This window comes from Mytilus galloprovincialis, chromosome 4, assembly GCF_965363235.1.
Source record: "Mytilus galloprovincialis chromosome 4, xbMytGall1.hap1.1, whole genome shotgun sequence".
NCBI lineage: Eukaryota > Metazoa > Mollusca > Bivalvia > Mytilida > Mytilidae > Mytilus > Mytilus galloprovincialis.
The window spans coordinates 78008621-78022897 of record NC_134841.1 but is presented as its reverse complement, the minus strand read 5'-3'; the positions used below and the strand labels follow the sequence as shown (position 1 = coordinate 78022897).

General features: G+C 31.4%; 2 protein-coding genes across 2 annotated transcripts in view; one reads left to right on the top strand and one right to left on the bottom strand.

Annotated features, from left to right (window-relative positions):
• Nucleotides 1–2344: 2344 nt before the first annotated feature.
• Nucleotides 2345–13949, bottom strand: LOC143073015 (H/ACA ribonucleoprotein complex subunit 2-like). Its single transcript, XM_076248228.1, has 4 exons — nucleotides 13695–13949; nucleotides 9400–9469; nucleotides 5846–5951; nucleotides 2345–2747 (listed from the first exon to the last, which is right to left on the bottom strand). The coding sequence occupies exons 1-4, from the start codon at nucleotides 13861–13863 to the stop codon at nucleotides 2619–2621; spliced, it is 474 nt and encodes a 157-aa protein (XP_076104343.1). The 5' UTR covers nucleotides 13864–13949; the 3' UTR covers nucleotides 2345–2618.
• A 52-nt stretch (nucleotides 13950–14001) lies between these two features.
• LOC143073016 (ADAM 17-like protease) overlaps nucleotides 14002–14277 on the top strand; it is a 32109-nt gene continuing 31833 nt past the window's right edge. Inside the window, exon 1 of the mRNA XM_076248229.1 lies at nucleotides 14002–14105. Within this exon, the coding sequence (XP_076104344.1) occupies nucleotides 14048–14105 (58 nt within the window). The 5' untranslated portion in view covers nucleotides 14002–14047. The remainder of the gene's footprint in view (nucleotides 14106–14277) is intronic.

The following is a 14277-nucleotide window of genomic DNA, read 5'->3' as shown; positions in this document are numbered from 1 at the left end:
AAATAGCTTCTAAATTTACATATAAAAACAACATTTCAGTAATAAATAAATCAGGACATGTTTGTGACTCAATTCTCACCTTTTAACTTGTCTTGCCAAGATTTTGTTTTACTGAATTTGTTATCTTCCTTTAAACTACAACTTATGAAAGAGGATTTATTTTAATCACACATAGCATGTACAGTCATTCAACATTTAAAATTCTGCAAATGCATAAAGATTGTGAAAGAATTGTCTAACAAATTGTTAATGTAAAATGAAATAAAAGCTTAAAAAATGAACCTCATAATTGAATAAAACAGTCATTCCATTCAGTGGTATAACTCATGATTTATTGGACTTTTTTTAATGGTTGGACTTTTTGAAGTGTTATTTAAAACAGTTTGACACATTCATTTTTTGCTCAACTGATTTTTCTAATAAAATTATAATTTTCTGAATTTTTATCATATAAATCTTGCTATCTTTAAAAATATTTTATATGTTTATAAGTATGTTTTTGAATTGAATCCAATTGAAATTATTAGACAGCTGATATGATCTCTAAACTGCATACATGTTTATTTATTAAAGGATGTGACAATTTTTGTATTTTATGTTTTCTTAAGAAAGTTATGAAAACTTCTCCAAGTTGATTGTATGCACTGTCATATCATGTACAACATGTGCAAATATTGTGCCCATCTCATACTATTTCCCTTTCTGTGGATTCATTTAATTTGTGGGTACCAATTTTTATGGAAATAAACACATGACAAATTGACAGCAAATGTGGGTTTTCTAAGTTTGGAGGCACTTTTAGTCTTTTTTGACCCACCACATTCTCTGCTAATTTTCCATGTTTTCCAATCTATCAAGGACCAGAACTCCTGGATGACAAAAACGAAAATCATAAATATATAAAGCTTGACCAACATTTTTGTCATTTCTTAACCAATTAATAAATTATTAACCACATTTGTGGTTTTTGGTGGAAACTATTGCAGATAGTGACGGTCTATTGCAAAAATGACCAGCATGATCTACCAAATCGACATACATTGTATAAGATTGCCAATGAAACAACTCTCTACAAGAATCAAAATGACACAGAAATTAATAACTTTATGTCATTGTAAGGCCTTAAACAAACAAAGCCAATACTGAAGTGTCAGCTATAAAAGGCCCTTGAAATGATAAATATACAACAATTCAAACCAGAAAACTGACCGCCCAATTCATGTACAAAATAGTGAATATGTGAAAAACAAATATGTGACACAGCAATAAACAAGTAAAACTGAGCTACTGCTCACTGATGATACCCCTCCCCCGAAATATTTGATGAATCTGAAAATGTATCACTCAGTTTATCTGACCTATATAAACCCTGAAACCAAATTTCAGAAATCCTTGTAATGTAGTTCCTGAGAAAAATGTGACAAAAGTTTTCAACTTGGCTATTATGTGTAAAATGATACAAGTGTTCAGTAAACAGGAAGTTGTTGAGTGATGAATCTGAAAACCCATCACATTGGTATAACTGACTTATATATAAACCCTGAAACCATGGTTTCAGAAATTCTTGCCAAGTAGTTCCTGAGAAAAATGCAATGAAAATATTCATGGGACTAACAAATGGAAGAACAGACAGAGGTAAATCAGTATACCCCAACTTTTTTAAAGCGGGGGTATATTGACAACCATTGAACTACAGGCCCCCGACTTTGGACAGATACAATTTCATTTCAAGTCCACAACTTTAAGGGAGTTATACACATTGAAAGACAATTTTTACCTATTTTTGTGGAAATTATAGTGGATAGAAACTGTATATTGCAAAAGTCAATATGATGGATATTGTCAGTTGACTCCTTATAGTTGTAAGCCTTGACTGACTATTTTGTGTGTTTGTGGAAACTACAGTAGATGCCAGGAGTAAATTTTTTTTTTAATGGTCGAAATCACCAGGTGGAAAAGATCTACACGAAATTGTCAGACAGCAACTTATGAACGTTATTGCCTTATTAACCTATTGTTTCAGTTTGTTTCTCAGATACTATCAGCAAATCGTGTACATTTGGTGTATGGAATGATTGTAAGGTGTACATGTTTGTCTTGCAGGGTTTATCTGACCTTAGCCATGCTTTCATGGTTCATTGGTAAATGAAAATATTGTATGAAATATAATTTGCTTTGATAATGTTGCATGTCTATTGTTGAAGAATGTCTGTTTCCCTCTAGAAGTCTTTTTTGATATTTTTGTTGTTGTGATGCTGTCACATTGACCTATACCTTACATCGCCTTTCATTCATATATACAAATGGGCATAATGACTTTGGGTTGAAACTGAAAGTCTGCATCTCATATCTTACGTTTATTATCAAACAAAAATAATCATAAATGTAACAAATGTTCATTGATTCCTATTAATGTCATAAAAACAACTATTTCTCAAAACAGTACATAAATTTGCAAGTTACAGATCTTTTATTAAACACTTGATTTCAATTTTTTAAATCTGTATTATTCATATAACAGTCCATCATTATTCCTAATGGTATTGCACTGCAAATTAGGTTGTCTATCAAAATTTTGAAATCTTTCTTCATTAAAACCGGTTAAAGTTTGTTATCGTTCATCCAATGGGAAGTGGGAGTTCTTTCACTTGTCCATAACATTCATCATACAATTGTCGGTACTCATCATTTGGTTTAATCATCACCATACAAGTCTGTCTCTTTGAACCACATGCTGTTCCCAAATCCTAAAATAAAATAAAATTAATATATTAATTTTAATTAAAAAAGTGTTGGAAAATTTAACATTTATAGATTTGAGATCATGTACACTGTACCATGAAAAATATAAAAGTTAGAACTGGTTCATTTAAAAGGTAAGTTTTAGTTATAACCATCTTCTGAATAAAGACGCAGCAAGACATCAACAGCAGCATATCTGATAATAAGGACAAGCTGATCTAGTATATATTCAAACAAATCATATGGACAACATAAGTGATTTTTTTAGCACCCTTGACACCTTTAGCTCACAAAACAAGATTTCAATATACAATATATATAAATATACGTCTGAGGGCAAGAATAATAAAATGTTGCATAGAACTCTGAAGTCTTTTTAAAATTTTTGAAATTTAGTCATCTACATAAGATTTATACATACATATTCTTGACCTACTTTTTATTTTTAAAGAGGTATAACATTACACCTTTTATTGTCAAAGATGTATAGTGTGCTCAATGCAACACTATGACGGGTGACGCATGCATAGTAAATGTGTAAAGTAGAAGGAATGTATAGACTATCCACAATACTGAATCAAATATTTGGTATTTAAATTTTTAACAAAATTTAATTTTAGTATCTAATTCACTATTTATCAATACTGCATACAAATGAAAAGTACAAATTTAAAAATAATTATTCAAATTTTGGACAAATGTTGGAATACAGATTAAATTTATATATCTTTTTAAACATTATGAAATACATGTACAACAGTTTTAAGGGGAGATAATTCGAGTGTTACAATAAAATACATGTACAAGTAATGCTCCCAATCTGTGCTCTACAAACAGAGGGTCAGTACCCCAAGCTACAAACAGGCCATGCCCACTATTGTAAATTTAATAATGGGGCTACAGTAGGGTGACAATAAACTTGTATCTCACTTCACAAGTACTATCATATATTTATACTTATATGTCATCAGATTGAGTTTAACTAGAAAGACTGGTGTGAAAGTGTGAATGATTGTGTTAAAATTTTGTAATGCCCAAGAGTGCCCTGTGATTAGAAAATAAAGAATCTTAATTTGATGTTTTTTTACCTTTTCTAATAATTAAACCAGAAGTGGCTTACTTTCTTCCTTAATTTATGAAAAAAAAAGTATTTTGGGGATCAATTTGAAAGAAGATATTTTCGTACACCAGACATATTTCTTATCTTTCCTTTTACATGTGATAACCGTTCAATTGTTCACTTTTTTTTAAAAATAATTTATAGTACCATGTAAAAGAAAGGAAAAAGAAAAACGACTAAGTATGATTTAAAGGTAAAACTAAAATATCAAATTTAAGACACAAGACAGGATCAACTGTGCTACAAAGAGTTGATTCATTATTATTCATGGGATACCAATTTTCATAGATTCTTTTGAAACTACAAATCTAAAAGTTCTACAAAGTACAACTTCCTTTGGTTTTAGCAAAACTACAATTTTTCCCAAATCCACAAAAATAAGTTAATCCTTGTAATTTGTAGTTTCTTGAGTTTATGAACCTAATATTTTAAGTGAAAAGTCTTCCTTTGAGCAAACCTGATTAATACAGAGCCCTTTTCGTTTATTTAACAATCATGATATCTAACAGCCAATAGTTATTAAACAGGTTACTTAGCCAATAGCCAATTAAGGTTTTTGGAAACTCCGAAAGCAACAACTAACTGCTGTTATTTTAACACAGATGATATATATATATTGTAAATTTGAATAGGCATTTCACAACACCTACTTCGTACAAAGATAAAGTACGCATTTGAGCTAATGCAGTACTAACGGGTGCCACTAGTGGAGCATCAATAACCATGTTAAAAAGTAATATGTCACTATTTTAAAACATGTATAACATGACTATATTTGTACATTATTATCTACAATTTTATTTAAATTTGATTTCAAAATATATCAATATATTGAATTAGATTACAATAAAATGCTAAAATTTATTTTCCTTTATTCTTTTTTTAAATGAGTGTAAAGGTAATGAATTATTAAATAAATTATTGAAAAACAGCTATTTCAAGGGAAATAATTCAAACTGACAAAAGTATTTAATACAAAATCACTAGCAAACATATTGGTTATCTATTCAAAAGTATTCAAAATCAATTCAATTTTATGATGAGTAAACGTTTAATAAAGAAGAAGTTTAATATTTCTTTTAATCAAAAGAGTATTACAGGCTGAGTGGTTTTGATGTATTTTCTTAGCCTTGATAATTTTTCAACAAAATTGCATCAAGTAATTCTTTTATTTGCAAATATTGTCTAAGTTGTCATCAGCTTATTTATTTTATTTATTTAGTAGATAACTGCCATAAAAAAATTGACTCTGCCTGAAAGCATTATAGAATTAGAAATATTTTTATTCTCACATTAATCACATAAAAGTTGAGAAAACAATTCAAAATTTTGTGATATCCATGAAAAAATGTATATTCATGTATATAAATACACCTTTCTAATGAAAACCAGAATTTAAGGAATGATTGATTTATTTGTGGTGTTTAACACCACTTTCCACACTATTGGCTATATTGTGGCAGTCAGTTTTAACTGCTGGAGGAAGCTGGAGTAACAGGAGAGAACCTTTTCATTTTAAAAAATTACTTTTGACTTTCCAGTATCATTTCAATTTTTAAAAGAAACTGAGAGAATAAGCACTTACAGAATATTCTGTATGGAAGTTGTACAAGCAAATAAAAATGCTTACCCTCCAGTAGAATCTAAATTCCTTCCAATAGACTGAATAGTCAAATAGTGGTTGTTTTCTGGAAAAAGTTTTTTGTGTTTTGTGTTTTTGACATAGTTTCTGTGTTATTATATTTCCAATGGTTGACTAGTTTTGGTTGTCATCATTTTGTCTAACCTTCGTCTTGAAAGAAAAAAACTTTAATATTTCATTTCAAGTCTTACATTTGGTAAATGTTTTAGATAGTGTAGAGAATTTTCATGTACACATGTACTGTTAATTTTTTTTTTGAGAGACATGTACCAATACATCATGGTATGATGACTAACCTGTAGCATTAAAAATTTCAAACATCAACATTAATGTAGTCATACCTCTTTTGATGGTGTGTAACAGTATGGTAGTCCCTCCTCTTCACAAACCAAAGGCATGTGACAAATAACATCAACTGGGCTTACATCACCAGCTAATATAACAATCCTAGTAAAAAAGAAAATCTCATTAGTCATGTTAATATGTGTTGTCCATTGTGTTAAAGGGAATGTATGAGTAAATAACAAATTCTTATCAGTCATTTAAGGCGAAGTGTACGTAATTAAACTACACAATGGATGTTTTTAAAATTTTACATGTAGATTCTGCTTGTAAAAATAAATCGGAAAATAAAATAAAAAAAGGGGGTAACCGTTTTCGTTTTTGAGATACGAGCTGTTGAAGTTAACAGCATCATACACCAAAATTACAAAGGATATATAGGGAAAATCGTGAAATTCGGCAGGAATTGTTACATTTCCAAGATTTTCTATTATATTAGACAAACGATTTTTTTTAAAATTTATGAGACGATTCTAAAATGTCTGAGGAATCGATTGGTACAAAGAAAGTCCATAGCAACCGTGCTACTTTTCAAGCTATACCCTGTTAAAGTTGAATCTTGAGTGTAAAAAAAACAAAAAACAACGACAACGTTATTGACGTCGCCGCAACAGTTACGACGCTTCATATAGTCCTATACTTGTATGAAATATATACCGTTTTGTTGGAGTTCGTGTTGCTCGGTCTTAAGTTCTTTATGTTACGTTTTGTGTACTATTGTATTGTATTTGTCTATTATATTCGGGTGCGTGCGGAGATCGCCAAGCGGTTGACATTTTCTTCATTATGAACTAGAACTATTTTCGACCTCGGTGCCTTATTTTTTGTTAAAATCTAAACACTGCGACGTGTTTTCAAAATCTTTGTTCTCATAAAACTTCATTTCATCAAGGTCTCTTCTCAGAATATCAGCCATCTGTCTGGTACAGGATAACAAATCAATATTCAAGTAAATTTAAGTTGTGTGGCAATTCTTAGTACATTTGGGTAAATTAATCTTATCTTTGTGCCGCATAAGCATCTCTATAATTCAACACATCCCTGAGCCACGACATTATATATTTTATGCATCGCATGCGCTTCTTTTTATCACAATCCAGACCGGCTAGTAACCGTTGTATAACTTTACACGTCTGAAGACGAATATTTGCGTGAAACATTTTTGTATGATTTTTATTTCTGGAAATCAATCTGAAATCTACAACAGTTCATTTCCGAAAGTCGGGCTGGACCTTTACTTTTATGTGCATTCGAGATTTACACAAATTGTAACCCGAATAATTCAGTCGTATTTTTCAGCTGATGTACGAATGCTACATTTCTCGTGTGGGAGAAAATCGGACATGGAAAGGGCTTGAATTATTCGAGTTACTCAAATTGAAACTCGGGAATTTCTAGCTGTTCGGAATTCGCGGAAACAAATTTTCGGCATTACGGTATTGAATCAATAGAGATACCAATTATTTCTTTTAACAAATTCGAATACCAGTCAGTTTATAGGACCTCAGTTTGAAATAGGGGCGGCAATCCATTCGTTTTATCCAATCAATTGACAAGGGGGGGGGGGGGTCAACATTGATAGTCAAAAAGCCTTGAAATATTCAATAAAAAACGTTGAATGTAAATTACATGTATATGAACTTAAAAATCTCATATTATAAGACTAGTAAACCACTGGCTTCTCAATTCTTGTATGATAATGAACTAGGTGAAAACCTAGAGCTGACCGAGTGTGAGATCCTCATGGATAATCATCGAGGTCGTTAAACACCCCTTGCAGTAAACTTTGGTTAAATTTAAAAAAAAATCGAAATGTAATAGTCTGAACACATTTCACCGCTCATTCCACTAAATATTAAATTGCTGTTACAAGATTAAAAAAGATTACAATTAAAAAAAATCAAATCCCGACTACCCGAAATTCGGAAATAGAATTCCCGGATCCCGGAGTTCCGATAAAGGTCCTACCCCCCTCCCCCCCTCGTAATTCTATATTCTATTCATTCTTAATCTTGAATTGAGACTTGATACTTCAAAATTACATTCTCTAATTTTGAATGATGCACACAGGCACAATAAAAGAAAACAGATTTCGCTATATATCTCTTCGAAATTGGAATTTGTGAAAGAAGAAATGACATGTTATATTTTATCTTACATGTGTACTTTCAATTTCAATATGGTTCTAAATTTAGATTTAGTTTTCCCATAAATTGCGGACGGATTAGAAGACACCTGTTTATTTTCTGCACATGTAGAAAAAGTTGAAAACTGGGAGTTGAATGACATAATTTTTACTTATTTTAAGATAAATGTTAGAATTTTTAAGTTACTGAGTAATTTTTGGGGCATATTTTGTTTATTTTTTATTTGTTTTCCGTCTTTGTTCTTCCGACTTGTAAGTGTTGCACTAGTGTCAGTAGTGATCAAATTATTCTCTTGGTATCGTCTGATTTCTTATATGAATATAAGTCATGTCCTTAAATTTTCAATTGCACAAAATACGAACATTTCAACGTCTTTTTGATTAAACAATTAAATTCATACGTCTTTCATTAATTATTTGTAACCTATTATAAAACTTTACGTTGAGTACTGTGTTTTTCGTTCAAGACTACAGCTTTTTAAAACGATATTGTTGGGTCAATTCAGGTTTCATTTTAATTAATTTGATATCAATAGAAGAAAATTTGTTACATGTTTATTTTTTTATTTGTTTATAATTTTGTTGTGAGGCGTTTTTTCTTTCTGTTGATATCATAAACACGAAATGCCTTCTCCTACGCATCTAAAAAAAACAAAAAAAACAGTGTTTTTAAGTCAGGCTGCACACAGAACAACGTACAGAATGCTGTGATTTCTAATTGGAGTTATTTAGATAATTTCTATGAGGTTTAAGACAGCACAGGCGTGCTTGTTGGATTCATTATAGACCGCAGAAAGTAGTTTATCTCTCGTGTGTCCTTTCTTGGAGTAAGGGAGATAACTTGCGTAACTAACGACGAACGTTTTTAATCCCGTATTCCGCTAGAGGCGTGCAATTACGTACACTTCGCCTTAAAAAGTATTTGTCTTCATTCTTATGCCTACTTTTTAAAAGTATTAATGTCCTGTTGCCCCACTGCCTTAATTTGAGTGCTAACTCTCAAGTTTCTTTACTTTTTGCAGATAACCTTTGTTCTGGTAATATCCTTACAAATAGATTTCTACAACATTAACCTGAATTCAGTAATATATATGTTAGGCACAATTGCCTTGTTTTAACAAAAATATGAATAAAATTGTTTATTACAATAAAAATTATGAAGTAAACAGCCATAAATATAATGAATGATGAGTATAAGTGGTCCTGAGTGATGAGCAGATGGTATAAAATTTATAATAAAGTATGCTCTCAGTCATGATTTTGTAAGCAGTGGCCTAAAATTTCCTATTTGTACTTTTTGTGATGTCAGATAAACAGGAGTGATTTTAACATTTCCTGGTTGACAGGTCCAACAAAAACTTCCTACATGTACTTTTTGTGAAGTCAGATGTACAAAAATGTACTCACCCCTTTTCTCCTTTTCTAATAAATTTTTGCACTTCTCTCACACCTTTTCTTAATTGTTTCTGTTTTGAAGCTGAAACATAAAAGTACATGAATGAAATAGTCATATCAAACTGATTTTTAACAGCAACATAACTAAAGCTAGTAATTTACTGGAAATTTTCACTATTTCAAATTCCATAAAACTTCTTCTTCTTTAGGTATACAATTTTTCATCGACTTCAATGATTACATACTTTCGCATACGTGGACTATTTACAAAATTTTTACCCCAATTTAAACCAAATATAATTAAAGTGCAATGAAATGTCAAATTTGTGATTAAAACTATGTACAATTTAAATTGATGCTTTTAATTAATAGAACAGAGAACAGCTGAAGTGAGCTGTTCTTTGAAGCTATTAATGGATGGTGCCTGAACTAGTACCACAGGGAGCTGGTTCCACTGTGGTATTGTGTACAGAAAGTATGAATGTCTGTAGGAGTCTTTTGATGTATGAATATGCTTATATGAGAGTGTATGTTTTTTTCTTGTTCTTGAGTCTGCTTTTATGAGTATGACTGATGGAATAGCAACAAGATGGTATGATATTTTGTACATCATTACCAATCTTGTGCTAGTCTGCCTTCTGCTAATGATGGTAAGTTAAGTGTAGTAAGCATGTTTGTAACACTACTTGTATTATGGTATTTATTGCAGTCATACCGTGCAGTTCGTCGTTGGACCATCTCAATTTTGGATACAGATTTGGTTGTGTGAGGGTCCCAAACAGAACAGGAATTTTCAAGTTTGGGTCTGACGAGTGCTTGGTATGCCTGGGATTTTAAGTGTGGAAATGTTTTTAAATTTCATTTTAGAAAACCCAGTGATTTTAAATTTTTTGATGTGTTGAAGTTTTATTCCAGCATGGGAAACTTCCCACCATGTAATACAGGGCAATTATAAGAGGGTGGTAAAGCCAAAGGGTTATTTTCATGCAACGTGTTTTGCCATTTTTATTTCACGTGCAGCCACAAAAAGGTTCATTATTCAGTGTTTCGTGAAATTTGTTAAAAAGATCAACAAACAGGTAATTGTTCGTTTGTCATGAAATGGCAATTTTATTTCGCGTTCTTCTGTGCAGATACCCTCCCTTTCCGCCCCTCTTATAACTTCTGCATAATAATAGAGTGTGAGAAATTGTCACATTACGGTTCATGTGGACCCTATGGCTAAAATGGCCGTATTTTCACCTCAAAATTTACTCTGAGTACAGACAAACCTGCGCATCTGTAACAAATTTCAGGCATGGCATGCCCTAGATAAATGAATTTTAAGTATGTTTCATGTTTTAGAAAAACAAAAACTTACCAGGATTTTGCCGTGCACTTTTTTTCATTCCTTCAGAAGGTGCCAAAATAAACTAAGTTGGGAAACAGGTTTGAGAACTTCCCCACAGGTAAAAATTAATGTGAGCATTTTTATTGATATGGACATTACATGGACAATAGATACCTGACAATAATTGGTTATTTAAACTGTGTACCTGAGTGGACCATATCAAGGTAAACTCAACTGTTTGTTAATTTTATCATCTTCTGCAGAGACGAAAAAAGTGTACTGCAAAATCCAGTTAAGTTAAGAATTTTCTAAATCATACAATTCATTTGAATTCTATTTATCTAGGGCATGCCATGCCTTAAAACGTTTCCAGATGCACAGGTTTGCCTGTACTCAGAGAAAAATTTGAGGTGAAAATACGGCCATTCTGAGTCTCAGGGCCATTTTAGCCATAGGGTCCACATGAACCTTAACATTGTTATCATCTACTGCCAGTTGATAGTCTTTTCCGACGGGACAGTTTAGTCTGTACTCAAAGAGTAGATAATTTGTGAGGTCTAACACAGCCACTTTTGTCCATTTATAATGAACCATTCTTCTTTAAGTTTTCCAGTTTTCCATCTGAATAAAGATGATTAATAACTGACATCAAGGACGTATAACTAACAAGGATTCGTGTCTCGCGGTATCTCGTTAAAATATCGCATATCGTGAGACTTGTTTTGTATACAAGTAATAGCTTTTCTAAAAAGCTTGTCGTATTTTAGCTGATTATATTGACAAGGACGTATCACTAATATACGTCCTTGATTGAGATCAGTGTTTTCGAAGTTCAAAAATCAAAGAAACAAATATGAAAAAAAAAAATTTCTATCAAATATGTCTTACATGGCCGTTAAAATCGTATAAATTACAGTTTTACATTTTTATTAAGGTAAATGTTTTCTAGAAACAATGATTAATTTGATTAAAACCTTATTTAGTTTGAGATTTTGCATTCCTAATTCTTGTGATGATTTATAACTAATTATAATAAAACAAACAATTAGTCCTGATTGTATGTTATTCATTTAATATGAGCTTGTGCTGTTTCCTTTCTACTATTTTTACAGATGTAAATTGTTTATTTAATGAGCTTGTGTGGTTTAATTTCCTTTCTACTATTCAATTAAGAAAAGCTATGACCCAAACTACACTAAAAGAGTCATTGTCTATACTTTCAAAATGACCAAAGCTGATTTGAGAAAATATACACGAATATGTCATAAAAAGAACGAATTGCAAAATATGCTATTGCCTATTTGATTTGAACTCTATTGACATATCCGATTTTTTATCTTGGGACAATGATCTTTCAGTAAAACTTTTTATACAGCACTGTAAACATCACTATGCAATATAGCAAATGACCCATTTGTTGTTACTCCTCACGAGATTAAAGATTTATGTCAAAAAGTACTTTCAATATTTTGATAATTGATTTTAGAAGACTTTATTGGAGAAATTATGTCACAGATGACCAAGGTGCAAAAACACAACTCAGAAAAAGAGCAACCACAACTTAGTGGCAATGACCAATCTATTCTGTTCTACATACATGTAGCTGGATATATTCTCTTTGTAAAAGATTTTTTAGGTACAGTGTGCATAAACTTGGTGTTAATTTCAAACTTTACAATCAAATCAGATAGTCAGAATTTTGTTACCAAATATAGCAAATGGCACGGTACAATATTCAAGACCGTGGTGGTCTCCAAAAGTCATGTGACACTTTGTTTCTGCTAGTACGTGAGATGGAACTGATTGTTCGCAAAACTAGCAGCACAGTCTTAAGTGCAAATTCTCTCTTAACTGAACCCTTGATGGAAAATATTATGAAGTTTCATGATCAAATACTATTGTAACATTCTAATGGCAAATGAAGAGGGTTCGATTGTTTGAGCCGTAACAAAAGACATTATCAATTTATTTCTAAGGATACGTGGTGTTGCTGTTACCCGACTTAAGCGTATAATAAGACCAGCATATCTACCCAAATGTCATCCTTAAGTTTGAGACAGGCATTGAAAGACATAACCAAAAACAAATACGAAGTGGTTAACAATAAACTGTAGACTGTAGTGCTTTTTTATGGATTTATCTTGATTTTTGTTTAAATGTTCATCATATTTTGGCATTGATGTTCATGTAATTTTAAGAATCTTTTAAAGAACAACTTAGTGCTGCTAAATACTGGGTTTCGTTGAATTGTTGATTTTGTGCTCATATCTACCTGATTATTTGTATTAAAAGAAGTAAAACATTCATGTGTTATTTTTATAAAAGCTAAGTCAGCTAAGACCATGACTATCAATTGTTGAATTGAGCTATAAGGTGTTTCATTATTGGTAAACAATGCACTTTAGTTGTTGTTGTTGAGAACATTTGGTCAAATTGGATTTTGTTCTTTGTTTTAGCCACATGGTTAGGCTGGATTTTCATCTTTTCATTTTGTAAACTTTCGCAACTTTGGTCTTTGACAGTAAGGTATATACAGTACATGTATTGATTTTGCTCATTGTTGACGGCCATACAGTAACCTTCAAATTCAGTTATGTACTTTTACATTATCGCAATTACATGTCATCTCCTGTTTTTACTTGTATCATCTTTAGACTATTTTGTGAATAATATGATTAATATTGTTCATATTTATCATCAATAATTTTGCATGTACATGTGTATTAGAAACTTGTCATAAAAGGCAGAAGTTGAAACTCAAACTAAAGCAATTGAGATTTAAATCTACTTATCTCAAACACAACATATATTACATATATACATGTATACACAAACAGTATACGTCCTTGCTGACATTTATAGTCGGCATTACAAAATATTTTATTAAAGAAAGCTCTATTATGAACATAAGTCATTCAATAAGCATAGAAACAACAGAGAATAACATTTAAACAATCTCATTCTTAGCTACATGTACCTTTCTTTACAGCTTTGTAAATTCTTTTTGTCAATTTCCTTGGGGCTAACGGCTGGGAAATAGAACTCTGGTACTTGATTTTCTCTTGCCATATTTCTTTACTGTCACCTCCGTCCCCTGCTTCATCCTCTACCTCAGATCTTCGTTTTTCTTTGCTTGATTTTCCCATTTCACAGCGTGCTTTTTAGAGTTTGTTTTGTATTTTTGGTCCCTCCACGTGCTAAAGTGATAAAAAAAGCTTTTAACATTGATGAAAATACTGCAATCTAAAATCACACGGGCGATCCAGACTTTGAACTGGTTTCTTTACACCACACAAATTGTATACAAGGTACCAGATAATATAGGCTGTGATGGAAAAACTACTTTCGGTTATCATTATTTCTTCTTTTTGTGTATTTTCAAGTAGAGGTAATTATTGAATATACACACAAAATACATTTCTTCCATCTTGAAGGGAAGATTTTTCAGAAAAACAACTACCCATGTCGGTAATATCCATAACACAAAAAAGTGCCAACTATTGAACTATAAAAAAAAGCAACTTTCAAAATCTTCAAATGCAATGGGAAGGATATCCCTT